Here is a 21,579-nt window from a genome sequence, read left to right as displayed (position 1 = left end):
TGAAAAAAAAATTCTAAATGCAAATCTTTAATTAAAAATATATTTAAAGTCATATATTTGAAGATTTTGGCAGTGTTTAGTCATGAATATATATATGACTATTTTTAAACAGTTACATTTTTATATCATAAACAGCTCGGCTGTCTTTAATTGCTAAAAGAGTTTCTTTTAAATATGTCACAGTTTCGACTCTGGCCCTTACCTGACTCGTGATCAATCCAAAGTTGGAGGCTTTATTGAAGGAGATGTCTGTGAAGATATCAGGAATGTGTATTTTTTCCTCAACAGCCTGCACCTTCAGACCGAAGAGGTGTTGGTCCATCCCCTGTCCACGGACTCCCTGATAGATGGAGACAAGTAGTATTACAAATACCATGTGTATTGTTATTGGTCCTCTGCAGAGTTTTCTTGTAAAAAAAATTTCTTTTATCAGTTTTTTTTCCAGTGAAACACTTTGGGCCCTTTTTACACAGGGCAGGGCATACGGTCTAAAGCTCATGGCGCTAAGTGATTTAGGGCCGACTTTTGCTAGTTACAGGGTGCATAATCTGGGTGCACACCAAGGCGCAAAGAGATTGGCTTAATTCCCTGGATTATTCATAGGTGTGTTTTCGGCACAACATGAATCAAACCAATCAGAGGGTCAGCTCTCATTCTCTTTAAGAGCGAGGTGCACCTGCAGGCTAGAGGTCTTCATGGGTCTAAAATTCCGTGCCCGAAACCCTAAGATACCCGTAATTGTGTGTCCTGGAACCAAACCGGACCCGTCTATTATTTGAAAACTGGGACCTGGACCCATGCAGAACCGAAAAATGCCAACCCCGGGAAGGCGGAACAGACCCAATCAGCACCGACTTCACAGCTGATTGCTAGGCCTATTAACAAGTTACCGCTAGTCAGCTGTCAAAACAAAACTTTTTGTCCCCTCTGTGTGATGGCCTTCTCCCCTGTGCCTGTGCGTGCATATAATCCATCCTCCGCCAACAAAGTTCATAAAGCACATCCAGGTTTCCTGGTATCCATGTCGTGTTGATAAAAACAGAGATGCTAATCCACTAGTTATTTAAGATTAAAGTCCACTTGCTGTCAGGCAGACGGATGACAAACGCGCAGCTCGTTTTGAAGCCACACACGTTACACTTAACGGCGCTTACTTTCTTCTCGTCTCAGTCTACAATTTACATAAACGAGGTTTGACCTTTTTATGTTCAGTTTCTTTTAGCTTTTTGACCACATCAGCGAGGAAGGTATCCATCATTACCGGCTTTGGCCTCAACTTTACCCTGAACCTGCAGTCACGTGACACGTCACTCAACTCGATTTTGCTCTTTCTTCCGTTTTTTTTCCGTTTTAATGTTAAAACCACTGAAGCAATCCCACTGCCCGACAGAAACAAACACAGTTAAACATGAGGCACAGCAGCGTAACTTCATTAATGACTTAAATCTCCAGATGGACAGGATCTTATGTTTATTAAAGTATGTATGCCCATGATGCGCCCTTTAAATATCAGAGACAGACTGTGCCATAGACTTTAGTCTAGGTTTTTGTTGGTCTATGGTGCAGTCAGTTTCTGTGTCCTCAAGATAGCATCGCGCCACTTGTTTGCCTGACCACACCTTACACAACATAGGCGCTGGGCGTGTAAATGACAACTGCATAGGGGGGGAAATACCAATGACACTTGTGCTTTGCGCCAGGTGTACAACAAGGCCCATTGTGCATCCTCATGATCTAACACACTTTTTTCTTTCTAGTTTACTGGCATACACATCATCTTCTTCTGCATCGTAACAGGACTGAGAATCGCAGTAACTTCTGGTGTTTGCTGAAACAAAACACTGGAACTAGTCAAGAATGAATATGAAGTCAGACAGTACGATGTTTATATCAACAGTGTACACTGATTAACACTGATTAATTTTGAATAAATTGCATGTTGCTGTTAATGACACTCACCATGTTAATGTTCAATCTGTGTGCTTCTACAGCTGTCTCCAACAGATCCAGTTTCTCTGAGTTCTGTTTGAAACAGGAAGACGACGAGATGTTTCATCTCTTCATTTTTAGACTGTCAGTTTTTATTAGTGTGTTTTCTGTGTTTATTACCATGACCGCTGTGGTTATGGTAATAAACACTGAAAACATTCATTTCATTATTGTACTTTTAAAAGACTGATCCACAAAAACGACTTGAAAGGAATTTTGAGTTGTGATAAAGCATCAACTCCAAGATTCATACTCACTGCCAAGATGTTTTGATTACTGACTTGATATAATCTCATTACATTGAGTTACATAAAAAATTGTCCTCTACCGGACCTGTTTTTTGTGGTCATCAAAGGCTTTGACGAAGGAAGCAGAGGCACTCGAGGTTGCATTGATGAATCCTATACATCCCCGTCTGAACGTTCGTAGAGTAACGGGTTCCAGTGTGATACCGAGCTGCTGGTACATCCTGACAAGACAGCAGAAATATAATTGACATTTCAGAGTTGTACTGTAGCTCACACTGTAAACACACTGATGTATGTTTTCCTGTCCAGTTTTATTTTCTGTCTTTTCTTTATCCATTAATTCAGTTTGTGGCTGCTGACACTGTTATTTGTGTAAAAACTGAAGCAGTTTAACCTCAGAAACAAGAATCTCTGTAGCTGCCTGACTGGATGACCAGGTGTTTCACATGAAACCTTTGTAGAGTTGTATTTGGTTTATAACAGTAAATACAAAGAGATTCCATCTCCTTCTCAGCATCTCACCTGAAGTATGCAAGTTGTAGTGCCATCTGAAAAAAAGTATCTGGACTCATCTTGAGAGACTTCAGGACTTTTTTCCCAAAGTGCTCAAACACTTTTTCCTTCAGATCCAGACCACGGACCAGCCTGTGGGTCAGGATAAGATCTGCATTGAAACTTTTAATAATTAAACAGACATTTACAGAAGTCTTAGCAAGTCAGCATATCTAAGTGTCAAATTATGATTTTAAATTAATTGTAAGTGTATTATATTATTTCATTTACAGACAGGTGAAAAATCATACAAAAACCAATATGCAGCCTGTTTTGCACTTCACTTTTGATCTGAACACACCGTGGCTTCTCAAGTGGACTGTAAACAATGCAGTGCACGGAAACAGAAGTCTTGGCTGGAAGTCGTTTGTTGCTAAATGCTGGCTAAACCTGAATGCCTTAAATGTTTGATGTTGCTCCCAGAAGCTATATCACAGTCAGACTATAGCCGGTGGGTTCCAAGATTATATGTCATGCGAATTGAAATGACTTCTCTTTCCCCCTGTGTTTGTTTTTATCTGTCTATCACTTATCTATCACAACTGAAAGCTGCCCTCACATGTCCATGTGCTGCTTGGCCTCCTCGATGTCCTTCTTGATCTCAGGTGTGATGTTAAACTTTATGGTCTTTGGAACAGGTAACTGTTCAATAGGAGTCGGAATTATCTGTGGCTTCTCTTTTTTCCTACAAACCAAAGATAGAGATTCATTGAACAGAAAAAATAACCAAACAAAACAAACAAGAGATTAGAAATGATCAGGTCTTGAATAACAGACTCAAACATTCTGCAGAGAGTAGAGGACACTAACCCAGAGGACAATGTTGAATTAACCCTCTTATTATCCTTGGGGTTAATTTGACCCCATTCAACGTTCAACGTCTCTAAACAAATGGTTGTATCATTTTTAATTTAATTTAATTCATTTTAATTTTTTATGTATATTTTTAATGACTTTTCCTAATTTAATGGGGACAACTGGTCAAACATAAAAGTATCATGATTATATGTTTTCAATGTCCTGTATACATTTTGTAACCATTGATGTCCCTTGGGGTCCATTTGACCCCAGGCTGTTTTAGCTGTTGTACAAAACATATAAGAAGTATCAATATTTTACACACATTTGTTGTGGTTGTTCAGGGTAATATTGAGGTCACTATAATATGTAATTTTATAATCCTCGAAAAAGTTTGCATTGCTTGAGGGCCCCAATCTACATAATCATACCTGCAGTAGTGCGAGAACTATTGATATTTCACATAATATGGGGGAGGCAAAAACATAATTTCCTGCAACGTGGGGGTGGGGTAGTATACACTGAACAAAAATATAAACGCAACACTTTTGTTTTTGCTCCCATTTTTCATGAGCTGAACTCAAAGATCTAAGACTTTTTCTTTGTACACAAAAGGCCTATTTCTCTCAAATATTGTTCACAAATTTTTCTAAACCTGTGTTAGTGAGCACTTCTCCTTTGGCGAGATAATCCATCCACCTCACAGGTGTGGCATATCAAGATGCTGATCAGACAGCATGATTGTTGCTCAGGTGTGCCTTAGGCTGGCCACAATATGGAAAGTGGAACATCATTGGTGACCCCTTGTGGTTATTTAGTAGTATGAGGTTTCATTTATGTTGACGTGATTTATCATGTTAAAGTCTCATTTTGATGCCACTGTAAAGTGTGTGTTGCAGATAGCACAAACCACACTGCCAATATATGTAGCTGCCAACCACTTCATGTTTGGGAATTAAAGCTTAATCTGAAGGAGAGAAGTTGCTGCGTTTTCTCTAAACGGAAAATTAGGCCAGTTGTGCACAGCCAGACTAGTCATCCAAGCTCTTGTCTACACATGCAGTCTGAAACCAACCTCCAGAAAATCCATTAATGTGTCCCAGAGCCACCAGTGTGAGTTGGCCAGTGGAGGAGAGAAAAGCTAGCTTTACCTCGGCATCCGATTGCCTTGTTAAAGTCTGTGTTATTGTATTTGTTTGTGTGGAAGCAGAAGCCTCGACTCTGGAGTCTGTGTCAGGAGGATTGATCAGGTGAAGTGTTTATTCCCCTGTCAGTGTTTCCCCAGGAGCTTCCGGTCTAAGCTGCACTCCTAACTGACTGACTGAGTCACGGTACAGTGAGTACACTGTGTATATTGTACATAGTATAATTTGTTTGTTTAACTGTGAAGCGAGATGCCATTATTTTAGTTTGTGATTTTCTTATTTGGTTCCACAGTAAAACCCAGACCAAAGTTTTCTAAGTTGTGTTTTGCATGGTGTTGTCGGGTTTGTTTACCAAAGAGATTGAACTCAAAACTAAGACTTTGGGAGACTTGCACACAACCTATGCACATCTATATTTGTTTTTTGTTTGCTTGTGAATACATCTTTTGAAAGCTCATTTGAGTTGTGGTCTCTCTGTTTGCTTGTGCATGGCTGTTGTTTTTTGCTGAAATAATTTAATTACTGTTGGCTTGCTTATGGTTCCTATTGTTTGACAAAACAATTTTTGTTCTTTAGTCTTATGATTTGTCAGACTTGACTCTGACTGGCATCCCACATTATTAATTAGTGTCAAACCAGCTACAGCCGAATTTCCCCTCTGGGGATCAATAAAGAATTATCTTCCCCAAGTGGATGAATGTCTGGTTGCATTTGGTGGGCTCTGTCCCTTCAGACAATACGTACCAAGCTCACTGGCCAAACACATCATCAAAATAGGATGTATGTCACTATGCCTGGAATATGCAGGTTTACACAGGTAAAACCCTTGGGGAAGCACCTGAAAAATTCAGGGCATGAGGGTGGTACTAGTTAAAAGAAATTGATTTTCTTTACAAATGTTATAAATAACAAAAAAAAATGTACTTACAATTAATATAAATCCTATAAAACACAAAAGATCTCAATTTTAGGTAAATCAGTGAGATTTTATGGTGATTTGGAAATTTTCCATCGTAGGTATTCTAGATGTACGGGGGATGGGGGGTACGTTTTATTTTAGGGGATATTAAGATAGTCAACAAAGAACCATAAAGTACATGGAACATAAACTTGAGTAACAATTTTCATTGTAACCATTTTTTGGAGGTTTAAATTGCTTGAAACTTGTCATCAAGGTCCCATCATGTCTGACAGGAAAATAACTGACTGCAGAAATTAAGATCATTGAAAACAATGTAAAATAATTTAAACTGGATTTTTTTGTACTGTTCGACTGAATTCTTTCACCTGGTCGTCCTTCCAGCAACTTCGACTTTGTTGTAATTTTTATGTCTTTGTTAACACTTTGCTTCATTATTGAACTTTTCATGACGTCAAACAAACACTCCCAGAAACTTGTTTGTTTTGGTTCACTTACATGTGTGCAACAAAAAGGTCCATCATTTCCAAACAGACGGTTCCATCAGCCATAACATGAGAGGTATTAATTCCACACATCCCGTCTTCTCCAATAATAAACTGAAATAACACAGAGCAGACATTCACATCTAAACATCTGAAATCTTCTTTAATAACCCTTATAAAATGAAAACAGCAGACATTAAAACTGCATCTAAACTCATCTTTAATGACGTCTTTCTAACGTCTGAATGTTGATCTCTGTTAGTGTCTGACGTACAGGATTATGATCATGGATATTTATATATTAGATGCACATATAAGATAGTGTTTATTTAATAGATTTATATTTATATTTTACACCTTAAAACAATATGCAGTTGTCAGGACAAAGTATTTTAAAACACCTGACTATTGGATTAACACAGACCTGCTGCTTTCTGTGGATTCAAACTTTAGATGTCCATGTCTCATTTGCTGCTTTTGTTTTCACTTGAATTTCTGGTTTGATAAAGCTGATATGATGATGTTCAATTTGTTTAAGGAGAAGAATGCGCAGACATACAAACAAGAGAAACAGACGTGTCGGGAGAGTTGAACCAAAGTTTTTTCAGGTTTTTTCACTTTTCTCCTCTGATCTGATAAATTTCAGTAAATTCAAACACCAAGATGGATAATCAATGTTGGTGCATTCAGAGGTTTTTAGTGGTATATTCAGACGACAGTCCATTAGCTTTTAGAGGAGCTATATAACACTCAGATCTGCTTCTGATCAATTTTGTCAACACAAATGTTAAAACAATGTTTTCATATTTTTAATGCAAAATATTTTGTGTGTCTGTCTGTTGTCTGACCTGTATCCCCTTCTCAAACCACCGGTTTGCACTGTTCCAGCTGCCTCCTCCTCCATGCAGCACCTGCAGAATCTCTTGGCTGTATTGACTTTTATTGGCCACAGGGGGCATCGGCCCGTCCAGACATATGGTGCAGATGCTGCTCTGGATGGAGAGCACCGACTCTCTGTTGGTTTCATCTGAGAACAAACATGTTATTGTCAGACTGCAGCAGGGCGTTAGGGTTACTGCCATCTTGCAGCTCCAACATGATTGTAGAAAGATGGCATCTGTATAGTGCTGTTTGCCTGTTTGTTGAATTTGACAGAAGCTAGAAGACTTGTTCTCACCGTTGATGAGTTTCTCATAAACTTTGCTCCAAACGTCTCGGTGCTGACTGGTGAGGATGCCAACAGGTTCTGAGTCGGTCTGCAGTGAAGAGTCGTAGATTCTCTCCAGCTGAAAACAGAGCTCCTCTACATTCAGTTGAGTCCCGTCACTGTGGTAAACGTCCATCTCGAAGAACTGGATCCACATACATGAAAGCAGGACCGGATCACAAACTAAAAATCTATCTCAATATTTATAAACATTAATGGAAACAGAAAAACCACTAACATTTTCATAGTCAAAGTACAGAAGTTGTTCTTGACAACACAGTATTTTAATTTCAGTATATTTAATTGGATTAACAAAATATATTGGTTAATGAAGATTGAAATGATGTTGCTGACAAGAGGGTTCTGGGATCTTTTTTGGCACAAAATTCCCTGCGATTCAGAGAGATGAAGGGAAAGCCGTGCTGGGGCAGAGCATCGCAACAGAAGACGCTACAAACCTGTCTTACCCCCCGTCATTTGCCAGGAATGTAAGATCTCCTCACCATAAGATGGACGAGTTAGCTGCATTGACCAGATGGCACCAGAGGTAATATTGGGAATGTAGCATCACCTGTTTAACAGAGACGTGGCGGAGTTTATACCGGACACAAACATTGTGATGGACGGATTTCAGCTTGTGGGCAGATTGGGTAATGCCAGCTCGGCTTGTGATGTCCTCCACTCAGCCACAAACAGGCTGCAGAGACTGCACCCAGAGGTCCTTCTTCTTATTACTGGAGACTTTAACCATGCCTCTCCCTTCTTCACTCTGCCTACTTTCACAAAACGGGACCTATCTTACACCCAGTGCAAGGTGTCATTGCTATTTTCCACCCGACACAGTCGTCATTTTCACGTCCAGCACCCACGTTGTGTAAATAGCAAGTGATCTTGCGCCCCCGTTGAGTGCCCATGACCGTGTTGGTCTTACAATGAAGGGGAACCAGGATGGGAATCCTCCAGCTGGGCCAGATGGGGTGTCGGCCGGGGAGCCGACTGGACCCGAGAATCCAGAATGTTTACCTCAATAGTTACATCTATTTTGCCTTTCCATTGTCAACCAACTATTTGTTGCTTATGGTTTATGGCACAGCACAAACTTCACGGTTTTGACTGAACATGCAACTAGATCTCTGGAAAGGGAGACAACCTTTCCCTAAACGCAATTTTGTATGCTATTTGGGAAAGCAAGGAAGAAAAAACAAATAGATGCAAAAGCAGCTACTATTCAAGCCTTGCTAAATAAAAGAGAAACTGCACTATTCTCAAGGTTCTTGCTCTGTATTCATACTCTGAGCGTATGGTATCTTTTATTCTTCAATCCCCTTAAGGTATGACCAGTCAACTTAAAGTAATTACCATAAGGGGATCAATTCTTACATTTTTGAAAGGACATTATACCAATGATCGTTCTTCAAAGAGACTCACTTCTGAGACTTAGAACATGTATAGCTAAAAGGGAATGGGTTGGACATGTCTATTACTCTTCATATACCACAAAAGCAGGAGGAGTGGCTATACGTTTAAATAAAAACCTTAAGTTTAAAAGTCAGGTGTCTCTCACCTGGCCCTTGTGAACCACGCTGACATGTTTGGGGGGGTTGGAGGTCCTGCCATAGAACATCAGAGAATCCATCTCTAGATGTGGTATTCTGGTGGATGAGAATAGCTGCTCATGCTGCATATTACACAGCGGGACCCCATGCAAGTACGTAACAGGAACTGTATCACTGAAAAACAGTTTATCAATCAACATCATTACATGTGAGACAGCCAACATCACATGTGAGACAGCCAACATCACATGAGACAGCTGACATCACATGAGACAGCTGACATCACATGGGACAGCTAACTTCACATGTGAGACAGCCAACATCACATGAGACAGCTGACATCACATGAGACAGCTGACATCACATGAGACAGCCAACATCACATGAGACAGCCAACATCACATGAGACAGCTGACATCACATGGGACAGCCAACATCACATGTGAGACAGCCAACATCACATGAGACAGCTAACATCACATGAGACAGCTGACATCACATGAGACAGCTAACATCACAAGTGAGACAGCTAACATCACATGAGACAGCCAACATCACATGAGACAGCTGACATCACATGAGACAATCAACATCACAAGTGAGACAGCCAACAGCACATGAGACAGCTAACATCACATGTGAGACAGCCAACATCACAAGTGAGACAGCTAACATCACATGTGAGACAGCTAACATCACATGAGACAGCTGACATCACATGGACAGCTAACATCACAAGTGAGACAGCCAACATCATATGAGACAGCTAACATCACATGAGACAGCTGACATCACATGAGACAGCTAACATCACAAGTGAGACAGCTAACATCACATGAGACAGCCAACATCACATGAGACAGCTGACATCACATGAGACAATCAACATCACAAGTGAGACAGCCAACAGCACATGAGACAGCTAGCATCACATGTGAGACAGCTAACATCACATGTGAGACAGCTAACATCACATGGGACAGCTAACATCACATGTGAGACAGCTAACATCACATGGGACAGCCAACATCACATGTGAGACAGCTAACATCACATGAGACAGCCAACATCACATGTGAGACAGCTAACATCACATGAGACAGCTGACATCACATGAGACAATCAACATCACATGAGACAGCTGACATCACATGAGACAGCTAACATCACATGAGACAGCCAACATCACATGTGAGACAGCTAACAGCACAAGTGAGACAGCTGACATCACATGGGACAGCTAGCATCACATGTGAGACAGCTAACATCACATGTGAGACAGCTAACATCACATGGGACAGCCAACATCACATGTGAGACAGCTAACATCACATGGGACAGCCAACATCACATGTGAGACAGCTAACATCACATGAGACAGCCAACATCACATGAGACAGCCAACATCACATGTGAGACAGCCAACATCACATGAGACAGCCAACATCACATGAGACAGCTAACAGCACAAGTGAGACAGCTAGCATCACATGTGAGACAGCTAGCATCACATGTGAGACAGCTAACAGCACAAGTGAGACAGCTGACATCACATGGGACAGCTAACATCACATGTGAGACAGCTAACATCACATGGGACAGCTAACATCACATGTGAGACAGCTAACATCACACGAGAGTTAAAATTAAATTAAATTTAAGTTTCAGAATTTATACCTTAATAGATCGGCTTTAGTTGATAGAATATTACACTTTTTTTAAAGATATATTAAATATGTTTATCCTGTAAAAAAATCAGTAAGTGAAGGAAAGTGTTTTTAAAGAAATGTTTTCAAGGAAACACTTTAAACTCACGTTTCAAGCAACACCTTGAAGTCCAACACAGCAGCGACTACATCAGCAGCACACCTGAACACAGACAACATGATTATTGATCATTATTATGATTACTCATCATTATTATTATTAATGATGAGCACACCTGGTAGGTTATTCAAATGTGTTTTTTATGGTTCCATGAAGATTTACAATTAAGAAACAATCGAAATGCATTTTACGACCGTTTAACATTTGATGTTGAGGTTTTTTAAATATTGATTTGTTTAAAGTTGAAGAATTTATATGTTAGACTTTCTATTGATGAGAGACTTGGATCACAGTCATTGACTGAGGTTTTGCTACGACATTATTTCCATGCTTTATCAAAGGGGGGGTTGCCCAGTAGAAAGAGCAATTTAAGACGGTGGTTTGATGCCCAGCCTCTCCAGTCCATCTATCACTGGGTGTCCTTAGGCAAAAAAAGAACCTGAAGTCCAAACTGTGAGTTTAGGTTGATGTTTGGTTGATCCACATTACTTTTTTTTTTTTATTGAGAAACAGAAACAGACATTCGTCAAGGGGGAGTACATCTGCTGGATTCATCCATCCTCAACATCCAGACAGTCAAAAAGAGCAGATTTCCCACAGGCGATGAGCACACAGGTGAGCAGGATTAGTTGATAAGTTGGGAGTGACTGGCTGGAAGAGTGGAGCAGAGGGGGGGCAAGTGGAAAATAACTGGGAGAGACCAGTTGAGCAGTGACACCACTGCTGGTTTCTTTTGAGTCTCTGTTCTCCTGTTTAAGTTAGGAGTTAGGTTTACTTACTGTCTTTTGGTTTAATTATATATGTAATACATTTAAAGATATCTTTATAGCATGATAATAAATGTATTATATATAAATTATATGTACACACACATATAATTTAATTTAGGGTGAGTCAGTCATTTAAAAGGAGATTGTTTCTTTTGTTTGTTTTTTTGGACTTCATTCACCCTAAGTACATTTTTTTTTTCTTTGGTTCTTGTTTTTGATTTCACTTTTTGATTGTCACAAATAGTTTTCATTAATTGGAAAATGAGTCCACTTACACGCCACGTGTATAATAGTTCTATATTTATTCTTCCTCAAAGTGTTAAATGAGTGAAAATGCAAATGTTTAATAAAACTGATTCTGACTGAAAACTGAACATGAGCAATACTGCAGTGTGTGTGTCTGTGTGTTTGTGTGTGTGTGTGTGTGTGTGTGTGTGTGTGTGTGTGTGTGTGTGTACCTGATCTGTCCATGTTTATGTTTATTGTCCCTTTGATGAAAGACAGCTGCAGTGTTGGAAAAAATTGGCAAAGGCTTCCGTACGCTCAGGTATTCATGCTTCTTATAATCTTCTATTAACTGCCAACAACAAGACACACACACACACAAACACACACACAGAAACTGAGCATTAATGGACAGAAGAATCTCTGTGTTTTATTCACACACTTTTTTTTCTCTCCCAGATCTCGACAAGAGAGCAGCAGTCCACGAGCTCCATAAGCTCTTTGAACTTCTTTAGTCTAATAAATAAACTCTGGTCAACTACCACTGCAGATAGAATCTCCTCTGTGGGAAACATAATGGTTAAGTAGCTCATTAGAAGCTTCGTAATTAGCCATTAGCACAAACTGCATAACTTTAATAATGTTTGCTCACTCCCTGCTCTTCTCCTGCTCTGCCCTCATGTTCAAAGATGACAAACATCCTAAAATACCAAACTTAAGGCTTCTCAACAGAAATTGCCAAACGAATGACTTCAGTTCACTTCTTAGAAATCTATGCGTAGGTGCACTGAGAACTCTGCTGCAAAAGTCAATGTTAAAAAATGTGTGTAATAGAAGAGTGTGTATAAACTGGTGAGTTAACACCTCGTGAAACAAACAAGCCTCCAACCTGAAATGCAAAAGAAGCAGAGCTGCAGATCCGGTTTTTATTTGATCAGCTCAAACTGGTTCAACACTCATCAGCTGTGGTGGGACACAACATGTAATGATCACCAACCAACCAAAACCTACTTCAGTGTCTAACAGCCTCTGTGAAAATAACGTGTTTGGATCAGATGTTACTGTGAAAGCTGCTGGTGAAATTCAGTCTTTTCAATAAATCTAAATACAAGAGTGAGAGCGACTGAGCCGCTGTTTCAATTAATCTAAAGTTAATAGAAGCAGGATGTGTCTATGTCTGATTGTATAATAAGCAGCGGATTTAGGGAAATGGAGAGTTACAAACTACAGGATGACTCTCTCTTAACTCTATAGACGGACTCACCCAGTTGTCAGTTCTCTCTGCCTTCCTCTGCAGACCTCTCTGCAGCCTCTCTCCGACTCCTCCTGGTTTCTGAAATTCTTCTAGCAGCTGTTTGGTTCGCTGCAGCTCGTCTGGCTCCACCACAGGATCCAGGAGGTTCAGATACAGCTCACAGGTCTGCTTCAGAGGGGGGACCGGCAGTTTGGGCAGATGCTGCTTCTGGCTCTTGTTTCTGCCAGAAACCAGAGTCGCAGGTTTCAGCAGGTTAGAGGGTTTCAGCATCCCCACCTTCACCTGATGGATCCAGCAAACACACGTTTGTTAATAACTGGGCCATATGTCAGAAGAGTTAACTTCTTCACTAACAATAAAAATGAATATATAAAAACAATTCTTACACACACATATTAAATTAGAAATCTTTTCGTTGTGCACTTATCTTTTTAAAATCAAAGTGTAAAAGAATCCAGGGACTGAACCATTTTATAATACATTGATGTTACTTTTGGTGTAAATACTCTGCATAATTATTATTATTAACCCTTATTACTGTTTTTAAACAGGCACAATTGAGTGAACTTTGTTACTCACCAGATTTCTGCTGCAGATTCTCAACATTTTTTATGTGTTGGAAATTCAGGTGTGAAACGTCTGCTGTCCACGACTCGAGCTGACATCAGATGAGCCTGCAGTCTGCTGAAGGCTTATTTATTTTTGAGCTCTGATGATGTCACAAACTGTCAAACTGAGGCTTCTCACTGAAATGTATTTGTCTTTCTAAACCTTATTTGTCTACTTATCCTAAACAAAATCAGATAAACACCTAAACTAACCCAAACCTGCAGGTTTTTATTCAGATGCAGGAATCGAGCAGCAGCAAAGTCTGAGTACATTACACACGTAATATGTTTATTGTAATAACATCCTATAATAATGAGAGGATAATAACTGTAATGATGATTTACAGAAAGGGAACGTTCACATCTTCTAATATGAATCTGAGAAACTGAAGGGATATTTCATGTTTTTTCTCTCATCCAGCCGTCAGAGTTGAAGTCTTTACACCTGAGACTTGGATTCAAGTCTTGAGACTCAAACACCCAAACACATCTTTATTTTAAAGTGTCTTTATTTTCTTATTTACAAATCCTGTTCTAACGACATACAGTGATAACGCATAAATGAACATTTGTAACACTAACCCCCCCGTATGTAACTGTAACATATCTGTATGTAACTAACATATCTGTATGTGACTGTAACATATCTGTTTGTGACTGTAACATCCCTCTGTATTTGACTAACATATCTGTATGTGACTGTAACATCCCTCTGTATGTGACTGTAACACATCTGTATGTGACTGTAACATCTCTGTTTGTGACTGTAACATCCCTCTGTATGTGACTGTAACATCTCTGTATGTGACTGTAACATCCCTCTGTATGTGACTGTAACACATCTGTATGTGACTGTAACATCTCTGTATGTGACTGTAACATCCCTCTGTATGTGACTGTAACATCTCTGTATGTAACTGTAACATCTCTGTATGTGACTGTAACATCTCTGTATGTGACTATAACAACCCTTTGTATGTGATTGTAACTTATCTGTTTGTGACTGTAACATATCTGTTTGTGACTGTAACATCTCTGTATGTGACTATAACAACCCTCTGTATGTGATTGTAACATCTCTGTGACTGTAACAACCCTCTGTATGTGACTGTAACATCCCTCTGTATGTGACTGTAACATCTCTGTATGTGACTGTAACATCTCTGTATGTAACTATAACAACCCTCTGTATGTGATTGTAACATCTCTGTGACTGTAACAACCCTCTGTATGTGACTGTAACATCTCTGTATGTGACTGTAACATCTCTGTATGTGACTGTAACATATCTGTTTGTGACTGTATCATCTCTGTGTGTGACTGTAACATCTCTGTTCGTGACTGTAACATCCCTCTGTATGTGACTGTAACATATCTGTATGTGACTGTAACATCTCTGTTTGTGACTGTAACATCCCTATGTATGTGACTGTAACATATCTGTTTGTGACTGTAACATCTCTGTATGTGACTGTAACATATCTGTTTGTGACTGTAACAACCCTCTGTATGTGACTGTAACATCCCTCTGTATGTAACTGTAACATATCTGTATGTAACTGTAACATATCTGTTTGTGACTGTAACATCTCTGTATGTGACTGTAACATATCTGTTTGTGACTGTAACAACCCTCTGTATGTGACTGTAACATATCTGTATGTGACTGTAACATCTCTGTTTGTGACTGTAACATCCCTATGTATGTGACTGTAACATATCTGTTTGTGACTGTAACATATCTGTTTGTGACTGTAACAACCCTCTGTATGTGACTGTAACATCTCTGTATGTGACTGTAACAACCCTCTGTATGTGATTGTAACATCTCTGTATGTGACTGTAACATATCTGTTTGTGACTGTAACATCTCTGTTTGTGACTGTAACAACCCTCTGTATGTGACTGTAACATATCTGTTTGTGACTGTAACATCTCTGTATGTGACTGTAACATATCTGTTTGTGACTGTAACAACCCTCTGTATGTGACTGTAACATCCCTCTGTATGTAACTGTAACATATCTGTATGTAACTGTAACATATCTGTTTGTGACTGTAACATCTCTGTATGTGACTGTAACATCTCTGTATGTGACTGTAACAACCCTCTGTATGTGATTGTAACATCTCTGTATGTGACTGTAACATATCTGTTTGTGACTGTAACACATCTGTATGTGACTGTAACACATCTGTATGTGACTGTAACATCTCTGTTTGTGACTGTAACAACCCTCTGTATGTGATTGTAACATCTCTGTATGTGACTGTAACATCTCTGTTTGTGATTATAACATCCCTCTGTATGTGACTGTAACATCTCTGTTTGTGACTATAACAACCCTCTGTATGTGACTGTAACATCTCTGTTTGTGACTATAACAACCCTCTGTATGTGACTGTAACATCCATCTGTATGTTGTAACATATCTGTTTGTGACTGTAATATCTCTGTTTGTGACTATAACAACCCTCTGTATGTGACTGTAACATCCATCTGTATGTTGTAACATATCTGTTTGTGACTGTAACATCTCTGTTTGTGACTATAACAACCCTCTGTATGTGACTGTAACATCCATCTGTATGCATCTGTAACATCTTATTAATAATCAATAAGAGCAGCACTCAGATCAGCAGCTTTCTGTGTGGGCAGATAACTGTTCAATAACTGACTCGGGGACAAACTGCTCTCATGAGGCAGTTTTTTCTTTCAGGAAACTGTTGCAGCAGTCAGAGACGGCTGGTTTGAAAAACCACGTGATGAATCTAACTTCCTCTAACAGTCCGGCCTCGAGTCTGTGCCTCGTCTTTTTAGATCAGAGACACAGAGATGGCGGGTACGAGGTAAGATCCAATTCAATGATCTGGTTTGTTTCTGTGATTGTTTGTGGAGAGTCTGTCTGCAGGTTTCTGTACATCTATACTTTCACTCTGTAGGTCTGAACCGATGTGTTATTGATGGAATGAACACTTGTGGATGAGCTGTTTGTTCATTACACTGACAGACACCGACTGCCTTCTCCTGGCTCTGATAACGTTCAGATTGTGTTGTTCTCACATCATGAGGAGGTGAAAATAAGACTTGATGCATGACTGAAGTTCAGCTTCCGTGTGGAGGCTTTGCATGTTTCCTGTAACTGAAGCTTCAGGAGGGTTTGCGTGATGGTAGCAGTTGTACTGTTGAAAATGTGGTTTTATCTCACAGTCAGCTACTAAACAGGTTCAAACACTCAGAAGTGTGAGCCTTAAATATCTGAAGACTGTTTCACACTACAGTTTATACAGTAACTACTCACTGATAAGAAATACAGTTTATCGTATCAACGAGGATCGTCATTTCTTCTGCTTTTACTCCAGTTTCCGTAAAGCTGATCATTTTTTTTGTTTTATATTGTGGCGTAGTTACATCAACAAAGACTACAGCATACATTGATGTAATAAGAACACATTTTATGCAGTTTAGACCTTCGTTATGCTTTATAACAACCTGAGTGTTTCAGGGAATCATCCATCAGCACATCTTCATTCTATCCTAAACAAACAGAGTTTTAACCTGTTTGATGTTTTCACATGGTTATCTGTTATCGGCTTTAATCTCTCTGACTTTAAATAAATCAGCTCCATTTCTTTTTTCTCTCCATCATGTCCCTCGCCTTCTCTCTATGCTAACAGACAAAACAAATATAATTAACATTAACAACAAACTGAGGCCTGAGAATCTGAGGATCAGGGACCTCTGAGTGTTGGGGTCGTGTGCATACTTTGTGGGTAGAGCAAAGATTTTTTCTGCAATTACTCTTACTGAATGTTTTTCTTTGCAGCAAAGGTCTGTTATATCATTGCCTCTGGTCTCTTTTAAACTCTCCTTGTTGTTGACTGACAGAAGAACACATGTTGTGTAACAGTGAAGCAATGAGAGCTGCAAACAGGAACCCAAACCAGAGAACGTCCAACAGTCCTCAGACGTTTACTGAATGATTTGTGATCGATTCAGTGATTTCCTCAGCTGTTAACCCGATCCTTGATCCGGCTGTGGCTGTTTGCTGGAAGCAGTATGAAATGCAGACATGGAACTCTGTTTTATCATGTTCAGTAGAAAGAATATGTTATCATAGTCTACAGATAGGATGGTATATCACCACTTGTTCCTTTCAATCCTTTGTGAACACAGTGAAAAATAAGTTAATCTAAGATAGTACTTTATTGATCCCCAGAGGGGAAATTCGGTATCGACAGGAACTACTGTTGCACAAAGTTAAAAGTTCTGAAAAAGTTCACATTCTTTTTCATTTGTTTGTACATCAGCAGAATCACAAACATCCAGATCGCAGCAAAGCAGCCACCACTTATTCAGCCTCCACAGCGCAGTTCAGCAGCACAGGGAGCTGTGCAGCTACGCAAAAAGACCTCGCAGACCTCTGGAGAACGGCTCAGTCAGTCCAAGTCTATGGTCCTGCAGGAGTCTGACCTGCCTCAGAAACCGGTATGTAGACACATCCTACAGTATGCAGACACATCCTACAGTATGTAGACACATCTTACAGTATGCAGACACATCTTACAGTATGTAGACACATCCTACAGTATGTAGACACATCCTACAGTATGCAGACACATCCTACAGTATGTAGACACATCCTACAGTATGCAGACACATCCTACAGTATGCAGACACATCCTACAGTATGTAGACACTTCTTACAGTATGCAGACACTTCCTACAGTAGACCTGTAGATCTGACAGTATGTAAAAACTAGGGGTGTAATGGATCACAACACTCACAGTTCGGATCGCTTCACGGTTTTAAGTCACGGATCGGATCCTTTTTCAGATCAGCAAAAAATAAAATAATTATTCACAATGCACGATGTGTCTCTATATGCGATACAATGTATTGGATGGTCAATTTTCAATAATATTACGATAATTAATTATTTAACTCAAGTAGAGTTGAACTCCCATATTATTTAGGTGCTTTTTATACAGTCAAGAGTACAATAACAATAAATAATAATAATAATAATAATAAATAAAAATAATCATAATAATAACATTTTATGGAGCACTTTTCAAAATCCAAGCTAGTGCTTCACAAAGGCAGCATAATAAAACAAGTTTTTCTCATAGCAGTCTGTCTACAGTGAACACATAGTATATGCTCACCGTTCATTAAGAGGATTTGTGTGTATCTTCATACTGCACTGATTCATGTGCAGCACGTTCGGTCCGAGTCCCAATGAAACAGCAAACAGTGAGCTTTCATTTTGGGATTAGGTCTTCAGCTTTTGGACCCAGCACTGCGCTGTGAAACGGAGTGTGTGGATTACCGGTGGGTTCAAATAAATACAACAGCAGTCAATAACGTTAAGCAACCGATTGTTATCACAAGCATCCACCAGCTGGTACTTTCAAAATAAATGCGTGAAAGTAGAAATGTGGAAGCCCTGTTTGATACAAAGCAGCCACTGTGCAGTGAAATACCCACACCTCACATAGAAGTATTAAAGCCCCTGAAAACCCAAATCCACGAAATCATTCTAACTGTGTAATTTAGGGTCTTATGTACATCCTAGTAAGCATCTTAAAGGTTTTAGAAATTAGTTTTCATCCCAACTTGAGTTATTGCCATTCCTTCTTTGTTACTTCCCTGACACTGGGGTTAAACTGGGCGTGGTCATGTATGATATTCATCACGTCATACATTTCCTTGAGCCAATCAACCGCAGTTGTCCTGCCCTCACAGGTGCAATAACACTTCTCGGCTCGTGATCGATCTTCCTCTCTGAGTCTGAGCTAACTCCTGTCCACATACTCTGAACGTCTCTGCACATACCTGCTGTAGTTACCTAACGATCACCTTTTTCCCATCATGCCTGTGTGCTGTCCCCAGTGCACATCCACCATCTGAGATGACAACGTGTCATTCTTTTTTTTTCTAAATGCGGCGGACTTGGAGAAGCAGCAGTGTTTCCGCTACATACATTTAATGAATTGTTGCAGCCGCTGCTTCAGAAGTTGTAAATGAACGACTCTTTGGAGATTTCCGCTGCAAATCAACGATCGTCCATCCTCTCCTCATTGAGGAAGAGCACTGAAACAGTGAACTCGTGAAGTCTTGGCAACCAAATAAACAACAGCGGGACCAGTTTACTTCTAATGGCCAAAGAGGGTCCGCTCCGCATCGCTGACATCGGCATACATGTGCAGTTCTAACACGCAGTGTAAACGATCCACGTGCCTCTATCAGCTGTGCGCTCAGTATCACACGTTCAGCTCCCTGGTGATCTCCCTCCAGCGAGCTGCACAATATTATACTGAATGAGGAGATATTGTCAGTCTAACTCCGCACGTCCCTACTGTTAACTCATTGATTGTCGCGCTTTATAAAGCTTATAAAAGACGATGTCATTTGGTAACGATCAATCGTTTCGATCCCTACGTCATTAATAACGTCCCTCGTGCACACGCGGCTCACGTGAGGACTGAATTGCGAGAGAAGATATGTTACTTTTGTGACTTAATGAAACATACAGCTGATGAAGACAGTCAACACAGCAGACAGAGAGACAGACAGAAAGAGGGGGCGGGGCCAGCAGCTGTGCAGAGAGCACAGGTGCAGCTGTGTTGGGGGACTGAAGCAAAGTGATCAGGTTAAAGTAGTTTGTGAATTAAAACTTAATGAGGTGAAGAAGAGAGAACAATTAAAGTGTGGAAGGAAGAAATAAGACTGAGTCAGTCTACATGTGACGTGCTCCTCACAGAAATCATTGAAATATGAGATTTATTGAAATCAATTGATTACAAAGCCTGTAATTAATTAGATTCATTTTTTAATCACCTGACAGCAATAGTTTTGATATGATGTGCACATGCGCACATACCTGGGTGGTACAACACCCTCTACCCTGCTGCTGAAAGTCCTAGAGGAAACACTGCTTTCCCATGCGCCATTGTTGTGTTGACAGTTGCCATGAGAACGCGGACAGGCGGAGCCCGGCAGGTGTCAGTCAACATGGGATCTGCCACGCCTACACAGTCCTGTGAAATGGTCTGAACAGCCTAATGAGCTGTTTTTCAAGAAGATTTTCTCGTGCTTCTGAACGTTTATTTTCACTCAGATTTTTGTGGATGCTTTATGACACACTCAGCTCTGATATCATATATGCATTTTTGCTATTTCAAGCCGAGTTTCCAGGGCCTTTAAAACAAGCCAGGGGCCTCCGTGGTCTGATAGGCTCCGATTTGCAGCACTATGTAAAGCAACGTGCTATGTGAAGCTCGTGCTGCAGCAGCTGCTAAGCTCCCCAAACTTTACGTTCTGTCACTGCATGGATGCATGACCGTCAACTTCCACATCAGGCTACATCAAGTCCACACCCCTAATAACTGTACATCAGAGTAAAACACCACGTTGTGTTGTCTCTTTTCACTGTAACTCTGCACAGGGATTTAGCGGAAGTAACAGTGTATTTCACATCATGATGTTAAACTTTTGTTGGTCCGCGGATCACCTGCGTGCCGAACCGTGAGGGGTGATCCGTACGGCTCACGGATCAACTGCGATCCGTTACACTACTAGTAGAAACAGTTACATTATTCGGCTCTCTTCTGAACAGTCAAAGCTCTTAATGTTACAATCCATTTACCAAAGGGGCTTTGGGAGCTTTCTAGGGTTCAGTATCTTGCACACTTGGCTTGTGTTCTCTCACAAGTGGCCTAGGGGAGCCGGGAATCAAACAACAACTAAGGGATCAACAGCTCTAACTCTGGCTCAAGCCTCCCATGCACAATGGATGCAGTCCAGTTTTAATTACTTAATTTTTCTGTTTTAAGATGTCTCGGCATCGCAGAAATCAGTCTCAACACAACATGGCCGTATCAGGAGGCGGAGCCTCTGTTTTTGAACAGCTGGTAAGTTTGAAATTTAACATCTTAAAAACATTATTTTTACATTATTCCCACCTGTTTACAACATATATCAACCTTTT

General features: G+C 40.1%; 1 protein-coding gene and 1 pseudogene across 3 annotated transcripts in view; one reads left to right on the top strand and one right to left on the bottom strand.

The window, feature by feature from the left end:
* Window positions 1-202: 202 nt before the first annotated feature.
* LOC138592056 (carnitine O-acetyltransferase-like) lies at window positions 203-13,246 on the bottom strand (annotated as a pseudogene).
* Window positions 13,247-16,378: 3,132 nt separating this feature from the next.
* The window catches only part of arhgap15 (Rho GTPase activating protein 15), a 37,383-nt gene continuing 32,182 nt past the window's right edge, over window positions 16,379-21,579 (top strand). The window contains exons 1-3 of one of the 3 annotated variants that reach the window (XM_069663323.1): window positions 16,379-16,434; window positions 17,899-18,073; window positions 21,425-21,502. In XM_069663323.1, coding sequence (XP_069519424.1) covers window positions 16,421-16,434; window positions 17,899-18,073; window positions 21,425-21,502 — 267 coding nt within the window. In that variant the 5' untranslated portion in view covers window positions 16,379-16,420. Of the gene's footprint in view, window positions 16,435-17,895; window positions 18,074-21,424; window positions 21,503-21,579 lie in introns of all 3 variants that reach the window. The other 2 variants (XM_069663322.1, XM_069663324.1) reach the window with 2 other exon arrangements.

Source organism: Semicossyphus pulcher, unplaced genomic scaffold, assembly GCF_022749685.1.
Source record: "Semicossyphus pulcher isolate SPU_LCO1_2020_fin unplaced genomic scaffold, fSemPul1.0.p SCAF_15, whole genome shotgun sequence".
NCBI classification, from domain to species: Eukaryota; Metazoa; Chordata; class Actinopteri; order Labriformes; family Labridae; genus Semicossyphus; species Semicossyphus pulcher.
Note: the sequence above shows the minus strand (reverse complement) of the source record. Positions and strands in the feature narration are given on the sequence as shown.